The 15,796-nt window shown below is 45.0% G+C and overlaps 1 protein-coding gene across 1 annotated transcript in view; it reads left to right on the top strand.

Moving 5' to 3' along the window:
- Positions 1 to 265: 265 nt before the first annotated feature.
- The window catches only part of LCP1 (lymphocyte cytosolic protein 1), a gene marked incomplete at its 5' end in the record, with an annotated part of 58,073 nt that continues 42,542 nt past the window's right edge, over positions 266 to 15,796 (top strand). The window contains 1 exon segment of the mRNA XM_084264262.1: positions 266 to 305. Within this exon segment, the coding sequence (XP_084120388.1) occupies positions 266 to 305 (40 nt within the window).

Raw genomic sequence — 15,796 nt, 5'->3', positions numbered from 1 at the left:
TGTTCGCTGAAAATGACCTCATTAGCTTACGTTTAGGGACCGATGAGTAGTCTGCATCTGTGTTATGTGAACATTGACCACCCCACCATCATTTTCTGTGTCAAAAACTGCATAGCTGATACACTTAATCTTAGTATTTATTTTTTAAATTCCTTTTTGTCCACAGGGTCCTGCTAAAGACAACTTCTTTATAGCTGTGATAGTTTTGAGAATTTCTGAAGGGCATTTCCTTTGCCTCACTCTGGAAGTGAAGAAGCTGGTTTGCATGTTGCAGATGACTCTGCTGTTTGTCCCCTGCCTGCAAGGTTAACGTTTCCCTACCAGGCTGGCAGCGATCAATTTCCCTCTCTTGCCTGTGCTTCTGCTCTCCCTTTGCACGTACTCCACTATGTAAAGTGAGGGGGAAATAATTGTATGTCTTTCCAGACAAGAAGCGGCATAAATGAAGTTGAAGGCATGGCTGCAATGTGCACAATAGATGCCAGAGGGGAGTTATTTATGTAACGCACCAAAAGCATTTGCATTTTTTACGTAATCGTCATTCAAGAATCAATACTGTGCCCGAGTGATTTATTTCATCATGGGCTTCTGCATTAGTGGTGCCTGATCCAAAGCAGAACGGCATCGGGAGGAAACCGTGAGCTCCCCCCGCGTTGAGCTCTACGCTCCATTGGGCAGGACCTCTGGTGTCACCATCTTTGCGCACTAGCAACGGTTGTGTCTCCGACGTGGTGGGGCCACCCGCTACGTGGTGCTCAGGACTGGTGCGACACCTCTCTTCCCACCCCTGCACCCCTTTCTGTGCAGGGCAGGAGGGGGGTGTTCAACCCTGACTTTGTCTTTGGAGTTAGGGTATGACCAGGGTGAGCAACCAGACCTGGGAGCCCAGGCACACTCCTGACCTCCTGATCAGATGGAGGCACGTGCACTGAAGATGGCACCCTGAGGAAAGCTAGAAGAATGGCCAAGAATCCTCCTACTAAAACATTTTTAATCTGTTCATGCCATTGACAGTAAAATACTGGGTTGCAGTCTTCCCTTGGAGGTAAATGTGGAATTTTATAACTGGTGAGGGGGATAAACAACAAAACCTTGCCAGAATTTTTCATTTTTCTTCACTGGAGCACTGGCTTCAGTGAGGTTAGTAGTCTCATCAACATGCACCAAGCCAAGCATTTGGCAGGTGGGACACCAGGTCAGACCAGCTACAGCAGATGAGGGCACTGCACTTGGGCTTGGCCAGATGCCTCCTGCCAGGTACCCCACTGGGTACCGGGGCTGGAAGGGGAAGTCTTTCCTGTAGTGCTGTCTGCTGGCTCTGCAGCCATGCTTCTATGGACCAGAGCTAGGTAATATGTGGACCCCACATGTAAAAACCTTGTTTGGTGAATACCAGGATGTATTTTATGCTCCCTCTCCTAAGGAAGTTTTGCATCCTGTATTCTGCAAGTTGAGGTCTTGGTCTTATAGGTGGCTCAGAATCACAGAATCACAAGGTTGGAAAAGACCTTTAAGATAAGTCCAACCATTCCCGTCCTATGCTAAACCATATCCCTAAGTACCTCATCTACCCTTTTTTTAAACACATCCAGGGATGGTGACTCAACCCTCTCCCTGGGCAGCTTGTTCCAGGTCCTGACAACTCTATCAATGAAGAATTTGTTCCTAATATCCAATCTGACCCTGCCCTGGCGCAGCTTTGTGCCAATTCCTCTTGTCCTATCTCCTGTCACCTGGCTGAAGAGACCATCGCCCATCTCTCTACAACCTCCCTTCAGGTAGTTGTAGGCAGTGATACGGTCTCCCCTCAGCCTCCTTTTCTCCAGGCTAAACATCCCCAGCTCCCTCAGCCGCTCCTCATGTGATTTGCCCTCCAGCCCCTTCCCCAACCTGGTCGCCCTTCTCTGCACTCACTCAAGGACCTCAATGTCCTTCTTATGGTGGGGAGCCCAGAACTGGACACAGTACTCAAGGTGCCGCCTCACCAATGCCAAGTACAGGGGCACAATCACTTCCCTAGACCTACTGGCCACACTGTTTTTGATACAAGCCAGGATGTCACCTGGCCACCTGGGCACACTGCTGGCTCATATTCAGTCGGCTCCTGGCAATACTTCTCCAGGCTTCAGTGGGATTGGGTTTTCCTTCTTTCAGATGAAAGGAACAAAGTAGCCTTTGCATTTGTAAGATCAAAGTCTATCTTCTTTTTTGTTTCAGCATAAAAGATGGTTATGAGAGCTTAAAACGCCATCTCACTCAAAGGCTTGTGTGAGTTTTCCCTGGAGGAGGAAGTTCCTTTTTCCATTTTCTGTTCCTGAACATCTTCTGCTCCTCTGCATGCACGTGTGATCTGGACTACTGATAAATAACCAAACTTATTTATGTATTTATTTATTTATTTTACAGATAACCTGCAGGTTTTTCTCATGAAAATACAATCATTCACCAGTAATTACAGTCTCTTCCTTGTTACTAGTTTGGTCATTTCAGTTTTGAGGGCTGGATGAAATAAGTACCAATTTTAACAGTGTGGGTTACCAAAATTGAATGATTTTCATCAAGAAGAAGCTAGGAGCATGCTGCTAGTCCTCCTACTGGCCTTTAGCATCATAGAATCATAGAGTCATAGAATGTGTTAGGTTGGAAGGGACCTTTAAAGGTCATCTAGTCCAACCCCCCTAAATTGTTGGCCACATAGTGAGCATACAACTGGAAAATTCACAAATTTGCAATAGCATTACAACGTAGGTTTGAGGGAGGGATTTCTAGATTGATGGTGAACTCTGCAAAGAAGGCATCTGCTTCTTTTCTCTCAATATTTTGCTTTTTTCAGGCCCTCCTTGTGCTGCCTGTGGGCAGAGACCCTCTGGAGAGTCCCCGAGCAGAGCCCCTGACCCAGCCAGCTCTCTGAGCCCTCAAGTTGGTCCTACCGCATCCAGGCTTAGGAGCCTGAGACAGATGCTCAGTGTTAGGGAGGGGAACACTCCATGTGTAGGTGTCTGCAGCCTGTAGGCTTCCTCTTTTCCTTCCTACCCTACCTAGTGACTTTGTGACCCTTAGTATTTACAGTGTATTCATTTCCTTCTCACTTAGGGGAAGACAGCTAGTCAGTCAAATTTCCTTCTCTCTCACGGGAAAATAGCTCGTTTGCTTAATCAGCATATTAAACCTGATATATTTTTAAAATCTGCTTTAGTCATATTTAATCTGATTCTATTGTAATCATCCTTAAACAGGTTTTTTTTTTTTAGGGTTTTATTCAAAATCGATATTTAACATATTTCCCTAGTTTAAGATTTATTTATTTTTGTTGGTTTTCATTATCGAACCTTCAATATTTACTCTTCCTTTTCTGTTGTGATATTTTAGGAGTATTAGACCTTTATGAGATTGTGCTTGTGCACCCTTGACTAGTACTGTTTCAGGAGGCCGACAAAGTTGTTTTGTAGGGGTTTTCTTTAAGGAAAATCTCAGAAGAAGGTCAACGCATTTCATTTTGCACTTTCAAGCCCTTACCCTGCAGAAAGTGGACTGTTCTAGTTGGAAAAACTCATATATGTCAGCTAAGTAAACATGCATGTTTTACATTATAATTTTTTCCTTCTTTGTAGCATTGCATTTTAATGTAACCCACTGAGCATGAGATTCGGGTAGATGAACTCCAGACGTCCCTTCCAACCAAGATATCTGTGGTTCTTTCTTCTCAACCTGTTTAAAGTAGGTACCACAGGATGGAAAAGCATGGTGAAAACTAGTGTTAAAATATTTGGGACAGCAGAGTGGCAGCACGTGCCTTTCACACCACATTTTAATCAATGAATCCAAAAGTTTTTGGAAAATGAGGTCAGCATCATTCTGGAGTTGATTTCCCCAAAGATAAAGCACTGTATAAGTGCAGTAAAATAATATTTGTTTCAGAGACCTGGATGTTTTTCAAAACGTTTTTGTTCCTGTGAGCAGAAATAGCCATGTTTTTTATCAAAGTGGAATTTCTTTCCTCATTGCAGTTCCTGTCACCATGTTGTTTTGTTGCCCAAACTTGAAATGAAAGCAGTTTTGTAACTTCTTATAAATTCTTGTTGCCATGTTGAGATTGAATTACCTATCCCTCTCAGGACAGAAAAATACCACAAAAAATGATTCGCTTTCTTGTGTGTACTGATAAAAGAGCCAGTGTGCTGGGTAAGAGTGAAATTGAATGAAAAGAAAATCTGGGAAAAAAAACCTCACCAGAATTACTGGGTTTTTGGGTTTTTTTTTTGTTTGTTTGTTTGGCTTTTGGGGTTTTTTTTTGAGGGGGGTAATAGTTTTATATATTCATCATGTTAAATCAAGGAAAAATGCAAACTCCAGTGTCTGCTCTTAAGCAGAAGTCTCAAGTTGAGTCACTGAAGATGTACCTAAACACAGTGTATTTAGAAACAACTTCTTTGTTTCATGATTATGTAAAGATACATGAGAAAATTCTCTAATTTTTATATAAACAAGTTTCTGAATTACTGACTCTAGGAAGTTCTTGCTAAATTTTTTTCTTCTCTTGCTTATGGGAAGAACCCGAAGATGACATTTCAGTGTCCCTTACTGACAAATGCTTCTTTGCATTTACAAGACAATAAATAATTTCACACAACCACAACATCAGGAGTTGGAGGGGACCTCATTTAGTCCAATGCCCCTACTAGAGCAGGATCACCTAGATAAGGTCACACAGGAACACACCCAGGCGGGATTTGAATGTCTCCAGAGAAGGAGACTCCACAGCCTCTCTAGGCAGCCTGTGCCAGTGCTCTGGCACCCTCACAGTGAAACAGTTCTCCTTACATTCACATGGAACTTCCTATGTCCCAGCTTGCACCTGTTGCCCCTTGTCCTACTGCTGGCCATCACTGAGAAGACCCTGGCTCCATCCTCCTGACTCTTGCCCTTTACATATTTATAAACATGATTAAGGTCACCCCCTCAGTCTCCTCTTCTCCAAGCTAAACCGGCCCAGCTCCCTCAGCCTCTCCTCATAAGGAAGGTGTTCCACTGCTTTCATCATCCTAGTTGCCCTGAGCTGGACTCTTTCAAGTAGTTCCCTGACCTTTAACTGAGGGGCCCAGAACTGGACACAGGTACAGTCTCAGCAGGGCAGAGTGGAGGGGGAGGAGAACCTCTTGACCACACTCCAGGATGCCACTGGCCTTCTTTGCCACAAGGGCACATTGCAGGCTCATGGTCATCCTGCTGTCCACCTGTGCTGCTCTCCAACAGGCCAGTCCCCAACCTATACTGGTACCTGGGGTTGTTCTTCCCTAGATGCAAGATCCTACACTTGCCCTTGTTAAATCTCATTAAACTTTTCCCCTCCCAGCTCTCCAGCCTGTCTCAGCCTTACTGAATGGCAGCACAGCCCTCTGGTGTGTCAGCCATCCCTCACAGTTTTGTTTCGTCAGCAAACTTGCTGACTGTGCCCTCTATTTCCACATCCAGGTCATCAATAAATATATTGAATAGTACAGGTCCCAGTACTGACCCCTGAGGGACTCCACTAGATACAGGCCTCCAGCCAGACTCTGTCCCATTGATCAAAACTTGCTGGCTTCTTCCCTTCAACCAGCTCTCAATCCACATCGCTACCTGATCCTCCAGACCACAGTTCCTCTGTTTAGCCACGAGGATGCTGTGGGAGATGAGTCAAATGCTTTACTGAAATCCAGGTAGACCACATCTACTGCCCTACCATCATCTATCCACCTGGTTTTATCCTCATAAAAGGCTATTACATTAGTCAAACATGACTTCCCAATATACTTACGCCATATAGCAAAATCCCTTTATAAACTATGCAAGTTTAACCCTGTTTTTTAAGTTCAAAAGCATCTGTACTCACAGGTATCAGCAAACTTCTATAGCCTTTAAGCCCTGTTTTCTTTTGTATACAGTCCTTGCTTGCCTGGCATTCTGTAAAAAGAAACACAAAAAATTCACATTGTGAAATTTTTATCATGAAATGATAGTAATAAACTCTTGAAAAATTAACTGACTCCTTGAAGTTAGCTCTGGCAGACCATTTTTCTCTTCTTACCCTCCCTGTATCTTTGGTGTCTGTATGGACAGGCAGTTGTTGTGACTTTGCTCCTCAATTTTTTTTACCTGTGTATCCAGGCCAGGGTTTTCAAAATAAAACTTAGATTTCAGATTACCCAATTTAAGGCATGAAAAAAAATGGAGCAGTCTCTGGAAAGGGTTGAGCAGCTACTGTCAGAAAACTGTGCTGTACTCCTTAATATTCCAGGGAAGAGAAATGCATCCAGGCTTTCTGGAAGACCTGCAGATTAGAAGTTCCTGGAAGTTCTTGGAGTTCACCCAGTCTCACTCAGGATTAGAGAAAATCATCTACACAACAGAAGTGGAAATAACTTGAAACACATTTTGCAGTCATAGTGAGGTCATTTGCACATTAGTGGCTTGGCCAGCTGGGCTTTAATGAGCAAAGTTAATGAGAACACAGGAAGTGTGAGCTGTGACATGCAAAGAGCAACAATGTCACAACAGTTCTTGTTGCCTGTGAATTAAAATGAAATAGTTTATGCATTCTTTAAAAAAACCCTTAGTTTCTGCTGCCAGCTCTATTTTAAAATACCCACCTTGCCATTTCTTCATGGGCATGCTTTACCATCTGCTTGGACTCTGCTCATCATGGGGGTCCTCACCAGCTCCTCTGCTGTAAGGCTAGGCAGAGTAACTCCAATCCTGGACTTGCTAAGAAGACCAAGAATCAGAGGAAAGTGTCCTCCTGACCAGGTGTGCCTTGCCAAGCTGGCTGGTGGGGGGAGGTTGCCCCAGTAAAGCAGCCATCTCTGAATGTGGGAACAGGGTTCCCTGTACCTGGTGGGAGAGACCTATGGTACCATCAAATGATAAGCCTGGGGCATCTGCTGCCTGTGAAGTGGTGCAGTAATAGCATGGAAATCACATGGATAGATGGTGCAAGGGGACACTGGGGCAGAGGAGGTAAGACTGTCCTGCTCCCTTCCTGATGAGTTGGGGTTATCAGCCACTGAAGATCTCCCATGCTCTTGAGAGTGTTTGGCAGAACTGACACCAGCAGAAACTCTTTAAACTGTCTTTGAATATGCATGTCAGTAGGAAAACTGGTATTTCCAGAAGTTGTTGGGTTTTAGGTAGTACTGGAGGTGTCAGGATGCACAGGGCATTTGGGACAAATAATTAGAAAAAGAAAAGCCTTGCAAGGACAAAATAATGTTTTGCACATTTTGTGTCTTGATGATGGTGAATGTTTTACATGATGCAAACCTTCAGGCTCATTTAAGTCACAGTGTAACTGACACATCTTACATCTGATTTCTAGTATCAGAAGGAATAAAAACATTTTTTAATATTATTCCCGTATTTTTAAGAAATTCCACCCTTCTCCTGCCTTCTTTCCATTTTGAGTGTTCATCCAGTTGAAAAAGGCAATGCAGTTCTTAGTGCTGTGATAAACCAGTGAGCTCCAGTATTTTTGTGTGGATGCTGCACCTATAGATGAGAAGACAATTTTTCAAGCCAATTCTAAAGCAGCCCTCAGATGAGGGTTGGCATTTTCACACTGATGTTCAGGTAACCCTTTCTGGCTGCCCTTGCTACAAGGCTTTGAGTGGCCAAGCATTCGTCTTTAAGCAGACTCAAGTGTTTCTGTACCAGTCTGCCTTCAGTGTCTGTGTGCCCTTAGTTAAATGGGTTGTGAAACCAATAATGACCAGAAGTCCTAGTAGCTGCAAAAGACGTGTCCCCTGAGGCAGTGACCAGCTATCTGCTGTGTATTTTTTCTCTCATCCATCCGGCAGAATCACAGAATGATAGGGGTTGGAAGGGACCTCTGGAGATCATCTAGTCCAAAGCCCCTGTCATAGCAGGATCACCAACAGCAGGCTGCACAGGACAGTGTCCAGGCAGTTTTTGAGTATCTCCAGAGAAGGAGACTCCACAGCCTCTCTGGGCAGCTTGTACCAGTGCTCTGCCACCCTCACAGTAAAGTTCCTCCTCATGTTTAGGTGGAACTTCCTATATTCAGGTTTGTGGGAGTTGCCTCCTGTCCTGTCACTGGGCACCACTGAAAACAGACTGACCCCATCCTCCTGACACCCACCCCTCAAGTATTTATAAGCATTGATTAGATCTCCCCTCAGTCTCTAGGCTAAAAAGTCCCAAGTCATAGAATCACAGAATGCTGGAATAATGGAAGAGACCTCTAAAGGCCATCTAGTCCAACCCCCCTGCAGTAAGCAGGGACACCTTCACTAGATCAGGTCACTCAGAGCCCCATCAAATCTGACATTGAATATATGCAGGGATGGGGCCTCCACCACCTCTCTGGGCAACCTGTTCCAGTGATCTATCCCCTTTATAGTGAAGAACATTTTCCTAATATCCAACCTAAATCTACCCTTTTCCAGTGTAAAACCATTACCCCTTGCCCTATTGCTACATGCAGTAGTCCCTCAGCCTCTCTTCATAAGAGAGATGTTCTAGTCCCATCTTCATAGCCCTTTTTTGTACCCTCTCCAGTAGTTCCTTATCCTTCTTGAACTGGGGAGCCCAGCACTGCACACAATATTCCAGATGAGGCCTCACCAGTGCAGAGTAGAGGGAAAGGAGAATATCCCTGTACCTGCTGGCCACACTTTTCTTGATACACCTCAGGATGCCATTGACTTTCTTGGCCATGAGGGCACAATTCTGACTCATGGTTAACCTGTTGTCCACCAGGACTCCCAGGCCCTTTCTTGTGGTGGGAACTGAGGACTCTCCTGTGTTGCCCCATATGCACAGAACCCATGCAGTGGCATGTCCCCGGAATTTTGTACAGAAGCACGCAGCCTTTGCTTCAATGCTGACTTACCTTGCAAGGGCAGGTAGGAAGACCTGCTGAAACAATGGCCTTTATAAAAGCTGGGGTTTAGGGATGCAGGTACTTGCGTGCTGGGAGGGAGACTACAAAGCTTTGCAGGAGGCTGCAGAGCCACTGGTGCACAGGATCTTGGTAAATGCCCGGTAATTTCTCTCTCATTCATGAGACAACATCTCTTGCATTCATTGCTGGAATATACCCTTGGGCACAGAGTAGCTGGAGATCATAATTTCCATACCAGCTGTCCTTGCTATGCCTCATTCATGTGGCTGTAGCCAGAAATGCACCTGCCAAAGGTGTCCCTGAGCTTTAAGTACAGGATTACCACAGTACTGAAATCTCACTGGGAAGTGGAAATACAGTTACTTTCAAAATGAAAGGTAGCAAACTCTTCAGCCTGGAGGAAACCAAGATTACACCATACAGCTGAAGCTACTGAGGAAACCTAAACAGGCTGAACTAGGCTTTGCAAAGACACCTGCAACCCTTGTGCTTCAACGTGAGCCAGAGCCTGCAGCACGCAGTTGGGGATGCCCTGACAGTATCAGTATGTTGCACAGGAGCACGGTGGGTGTGTTAGCTCACAGTGAAGTGAACTGGGAGAAGATTAGTTTGCATGGAATCATTGCAAGGCATCAGAGCCACCCCCCCCCCCGAGTTTTGGTTCCTCCTCCTGTTGAATTTTCAGGAAGAACTCACATGCAGAGGAGGAAGAGGGGTCTTTCTTCAGTGTGAGATCTTTGCCTGGTTCTGCTATGGTTTGGCTGTCCAGTGTTTCTAACCACTAAAATGGCTATTTCATGACACGTTACTCAATTGTGTAACATGTAATGCTGTGAAATATGCTGAAGAGCATATTTTGTTACACCTAAAACTTAGGTATTTTCCATGCTAACTCTTAGATTTAGAGTTACTGTCATGTAGGAAAGTCATTGCTGCTCATGCAAAGCTCCTAACTCACCAGGTGGAAAAAGCCAAAGAAATGCCTGGAGGAGCGTTAAACCAGCCAAAGCAAGTTTAACCAGGAGGCAGACTGCTCCTGCCACTCTTGACACTGAAGCCTCTTTCCCTTGAGCTATATGGTGCTTTGTGTTAATCTTTTATCTCAGTCTCATTCCACCTCTCCCGTGTGCCTGTCCTTCCACCCTGGCTAGCAAAGGGGATTGGCATGAAAACTGAAGATGCCCCTGTTTTATTCACCTCCACCACCCTTTGTAGCTCTCTGAGAACAAACCATCCTTCTGTCTGTCTGTTGTATCAGGTACCTCTTACCTCCCCACCTGTCCAATCTGGGAGAGAGCCCTTTGGGGAAGCTTTCTCTCTTATCCTTGGTCTTTCTTCATTCCTGGAACGACAGTGCCTGGAGGCGCTAGGAGCTCTTGTAGAAACCAGCCATAGGAACAAGGAAGACACAAAGGTGTGAAGGGAATAAAAGCTGAGCACTCTGGAAGAAAACATCCCAGCTGCCTTACTCACTTCTTTATGCATATCTGAGGTTCTGGGCAGGATGGTTTCTGGACAGCATTTCACAGCAACTGAGGTCATTTTCGTCTCTGAGCAGTAATGTGGCTCATCGTACCTAGTCCTGGGTTTTGGAGTGGACTCCAAGGCCAGTCTGTGCATATATTGCTCATGGCAGTGCTTGCCAAGTGCATCTTTGCCACCAGCTTCAATGAGAACATGCCCCACAGAACAGGACTAGCAACCTTGGGGTGGATGTCTAGATACTCCTGCCTGTGGAGATCTGCAGAGGACTTACATTGTAGCCTCTTTGGCTTGGTCCTTGTGCCCATGAAGCATGGAAAATGCTGTCAGTACTGCAGGATGTCGGACCTCCAGGAGGAAATAATCTCATACTGACGGTGCACCAAGAAATCTTGCCTCTCAGGTGGTATTCCTGGTGCCCATCCCTCCTCCGTGTCTCTTCAGTTAAGGGGTGTGCAGAGGAGACTGAGGCAGAGAATAAGCTTCTATAAATGGCCCTCAGCTATTTGGGAAGACTGTCTAGCTGCATCCTCTCCCTGTCAGGCTGAGGGAGCTGGGCCTCTTTAGCTTGGAGAAGAAGAGACTGAGGGATGACCTCATCAATGTCCAGAAATATGTAAAGGTTGAGCATCAGGAGGATGGAGCCAGGATCTTCTCAGTGATGGCCAGCAGTAGGACAAGGGGCAACAGGTGCAAGCTGGAGCACAGGAAGTTCCACATGAACAGAAGGAGAAACCTTTTCACTGTGAGGGTGCCAGAGCACTGGAACAGGCTGCCTAGAGAGGTGGTGGAGTCTCCTTCACTGGAGACATTCAAATCCCACCTGCATGTGTTCCTGTGTGACCTTATCTAGGTGATCCTGCTCTGGCAGGGGGTTGGACTAGATGATCCGTTGAATCCCGTCTGTTCTGTGATGCTGTAATTCTGTCCATGGACCACATGCTCTCCCTTTTCCCTCCTGCTGCCCAGCAGGCACCAGCCTCAGGCTCCCTTTGTGCCCATGTCTTGTCCTTGTCACAGCTTCAGCTGCCTGGCCAGGGAGAGTGACAGTGGGGCTGATGTCCATACCGGCCAGTTGCCCATGACATAAGTTGCCCAGTGGTATCATCTGCAGAGATTTTCTTCCTTCTTGAATGTATTCAGTGGTCTATGCACCCACAGTTTGGGAACAACTAAGCTCAGAGCTGATGGAGTTTGCCATTCATTGCATGAGGCACTGAAATATCCAAGAAGGGGCTAAACTGATCTACTCAAGATCATCTACAAAGCCATCCAAGTCATTGGCTCAGCTCTGCAATGAGGTATGGAAACTGCAGCAAAGCTGGCTGGGAGCAGAGCTGCTGACACTGTCTGAGGATGTGTTCTGCCTGTTCCTTAGCAGTGCAGGCAGCTCATGTGTGATACCTACTGGTGACAACACAAGCACCATCTGTGTGAGCAGACTCATGCCACCTGGGACGCACTTGACACTTCACTCTCAGTACTTGCTTTCGAGTAGTGGATCTTCCATCTCTCTGGGTTCTGTCAAAGGTCTTTCATTTTAAGCAGTCAGCAAAATTAAAGTCTATTTTTCTCTTTTATGACATGTGTATGATTGCTAATTTAACTACCATCAGAGCACCTTCCTGACCATATTTTAGTCAGGTGCTAAATATTTTTTTTGCTAGAACTTGTCCAGGCTCCCTCAAACTTTTAATTAGATGTGCAAAGCCTCACAATCTGGTCCACTGTTATTGCCAAAGCCCAGCTACTGCTCTTTAATACATACTCCTACAATAGGTCTTTGGAGAATACCCTTCAATTGCCTTGCAGAGCATATCCACATTTCTTGGACCTTACCTCAGCTGAGCTTCTAACCTTACCTCAGCTGAGCTTCCAATCTTATCTCAGCTGAACTTCCAAGAGGTAGCAGTGCCACCCTGAAAGATATTTGATCTGAAATCATTTGATCTGAAATTATTTGATCTGAAATCAGGACAGGAAGATACTTGGTCTGAAATATGATAAAGGGGTGAAAAAAAAGGCAAGGAAAAGCTTGCTTTTCTTTGTGTGAGATAAGCAAAGCTGATACTGGAAACATGGAGGTATCATAACTGGTTTTTCATGTCTCTCTAAGGGGCCCAAGATGTAATTAGTGTTCGTGATTGTGTCGTGGTTTAACCTGCTGGCAGCTAAACCAACCACACAGACATTTGCTCAGTCCCTCATTCCAGTAGAATGGGAAGAGAATTGAAAATGGAAAAGAAAAAAACAACCAAACAATAGAACTGTGGGCTGAGATAAACATAGTTTAATAGAACAAAAAAAGGAAGATCATCATTAAAATCATCGAATTATGAAATCATAGAATCACAGGTTGGTGTGGGTTGGAAGGGACCTCACAGATCGTCTAGTTCCACTCCCCCTGACATGGGCAGGGACACCCTCCACTAGACCAGTAATAACATTAATAGCAATAATAATAATAGTGGTAGTAATAATAAAACCAACAACAACTACTACAACAGCAATATACAAAACAAGTGATGAACAGTACAATTTCTCACCCCCTGAAGCCAGTGCTATGCAAGACCCAAACTGCTGTACTCCTGGCCAAGCCCCAGCTATATACAGAGCACTGATGTCATCCCCTTTGGCCAGCTTGGTTCAGTTGTCCAGCTTGTGTCTCCCACGAGCTTCTTGGGTGCCACCCGCCTTCTCATTGTTAGATCAGTGTGAGAAGCTGAGAAGTCCCTGACTGCTTGGCAACAACTGAAAACATCCATGTGTTATCAACATTGCTCTCATCCTAAATCAAAAACACAGCACTATCTTCTACTACCTTCTTCTGCTAAGAAGAAAATTATCCCTGCTGAAACAAGGACAGGTGACTAGCAGGCAGAGAGGGGCAGAAATGGCACCCCCTCCCCAAGCTTTTTTTCCCCTCATAGTTGTCTAGTTTATGTGTGTCATGGAAGGAATTAGTCCCAAATACAAGCTCTGACTCGGAGGTTTGCTTAAATCACTATGTAAAAACAATACTGGGACTAAATTTGTCAGGGAAGAGAGTGGCCTTACACACATTTCTTTTCAAAAAATAGAGATGCACCAAGTAAGAGTTTGTTGGATTCAGGACCTTTGTGGAAAGCTTCACCTGAGATACCTCCTGTGTTTGATTTCCATACTAATGCCTCTACCAAAAAAAAAAAAACCCAAACAAGCACCACCTGGTCTTTTTTTTTGTCTTCTTGCAGCTTCAGGGGAGGCAGGACACGTTCCTTCCAAATGAAAGGCTGTCACCCAGCACAGCACATGATCAACCTAGTGCTGGCTTTTATCCTTCACCTGCAGAAGGGTGTCGAGTCCCCCTGATGCGGAGCCAGAAGCAGAGGTAGCTCTGCAACACAACTGCAGCCAGGCTGAAAACAAAACACGCTTGGTTGAGGCTCTCCAGGCTCCCTGCTGAGATTTTAAAATTGTTTTCTGTCTGCTGTAGGAAGATAGAGGAGAAGAAGAGATAGAGAAGTTTGCCTCGAGGAGGCAACTTCCCCTTCCCAACAGGGAACTAACAATTGCTTGTACAGTTTTCTGAGCAGCAGTTTCCATCCAGGATTTCAGGCCACTGACCCCCCTCCAACTTGGAAAACACAAGTGAAAGACAGCAAAAAGAAGTGGGGCTTCATAGAAATATTAAGAAGAATGCTGACAGAAGACTGCTGTGTGACAGCAAGCAAACAGAAACTGGCAGGAGGCAGGGAGTGGGGAAATGGCAAGAGGCAGAGGGAGAAAGGAGAAAAACATAGAAAATTTGCTGAGGGAAAATGAGACAATAAAGGGAAACATGCCAAAAAAGAGGAAGAGATACAGGAATATAGGTTTTAAAAAAGCTGAGAGGAAAAAGATAACAAAAATAAGCTAAAAGGCAAAGCAAAGCGCCTGGGAGGTTAAAATCTCCAGCATTTAAAACCATAAAAAAATCAAACCATAATGATACAAGAAGGTACATGTAGCATTTTGTGTGTGTGCAGATTTCTGTCTGGATCCAAAACAAACTGAATTATCTTTTCTTGGCAAAAAGCCACCTGTGGAGAAATTTGTTCAGGAGAGCAGCTTCATTTATAATTGTGTATTTTTGTGGGTTTTCTTCCTGCCAGTTTGCAGTAGAAGACAGGTACTTGGAATTGTGGCTTTGGGATGGTGGCGCCTGGGTTCCCAGCAGAGATGCTTTATCTTTCCCATGACAGCCATCCCGGGCATGTGTCACAGCCCTGTGCAGGCAGGGGAGGGGGCCTGGGGGAGCCCCCATCTTCCTACCATGCCAAAGCCACGTATGCTTCACCCAGCAAAAACTGAGGAAGATTGAGGCCATTCAGTGGAACAGGTAAATGAGAAGGTTGGTTAGCTATGAGACAGATTTTAAAAAGCACCTACAAAACTGACATAAATATTAAAAATAAAACATTTTTCCCATCTGTTCTGCTATGATTTTATACCTGTAAACTGCTGGCCAGCTTAGTCACGTTTTCACACCTTTTCCACCCATCACAAAGGTGAAATATTTCCGGAAAAAAACCCCACAACAGAGCAGCTAAGAGATGGATTTAGAGCTGAGTCAGGGTCTAACTAAAACTCCAGTTTACCAAAAACCATGAGAGATAATAGTGTTACAACAGTCTCCAAAAATTACCCTTCCAGACCCATATCATTCTTGGAAATGTGTTTATCAGCTGAGGGATCATAGAATCACCTGGGTTGGGAGACTCTTTAGATCATCGGGTCCAACCATAGAAGTCACTTGGGATGCAATATTTGGATGCTTTCCCAGGAGAGCCAAGGGTTTGTGCCCTCCTCCCGCTGCAGTCGACTTGGGGATTGGCTGTGGGCCGTGGCTGCTTCATTGGCTAATGGTGGACAGGCTGCCTCAACCTCTTCTCCCCTTGCCTTCCCACCAAGTAAAAGCTAAGATTAGCTCATGCACTGTTATTAACATTTGACTAGTATTCCCTATGGCAGCAAATGGATGGTTCTGCTCAATAATTCATGTCTGGGCGTAGCCTATTAAATTTGTAGTGGGGGTGTACACTTTCATGTTATTTATTTATCATTGCTTTCATTTTGCAGGTGGTGGTTTTTTTCCCCCTGATATTTCATTTTTCACTTGCTTAAATGCCTCTCCTTCAAAGTTCAGACTGCTTGCAGGAAATTAATCTCACTCCTTATGCCTTTTAAGTAAGGCTAAGGTCTTACCACAAGGGCCTAGGGCTGGGCCATAAGGGGAAATTTCAGACAGGGTCACTTTAGCACAGGAGATCTCTTTGAAGTAAATGACTTTGGGACTTTGGATTCAAGTCCAACAGCCCAAAGCTCATCCCTGGCCTCAGAGGTGTCTGCTTTTTGTTTCACAGGGATGTTTGGCTCCTTCTGCTGAGGGAACAA

This window comes from Gallinula chloropus, assembly GCF_964237585.1.
Source record: "Gallinula chloropus genome assembly, chromosome: 1".
NCBI lineage: Eukaryota > Metazoa > Chordata > Aves > Gruiformes > Rallidae > Gallinula > Gallinula chloropus.
The sequence above is the reverse complement of the archived record's forward strand: the minus strand, read 5'-3'. Positions and strand labels throughout refer to the sequence as shown.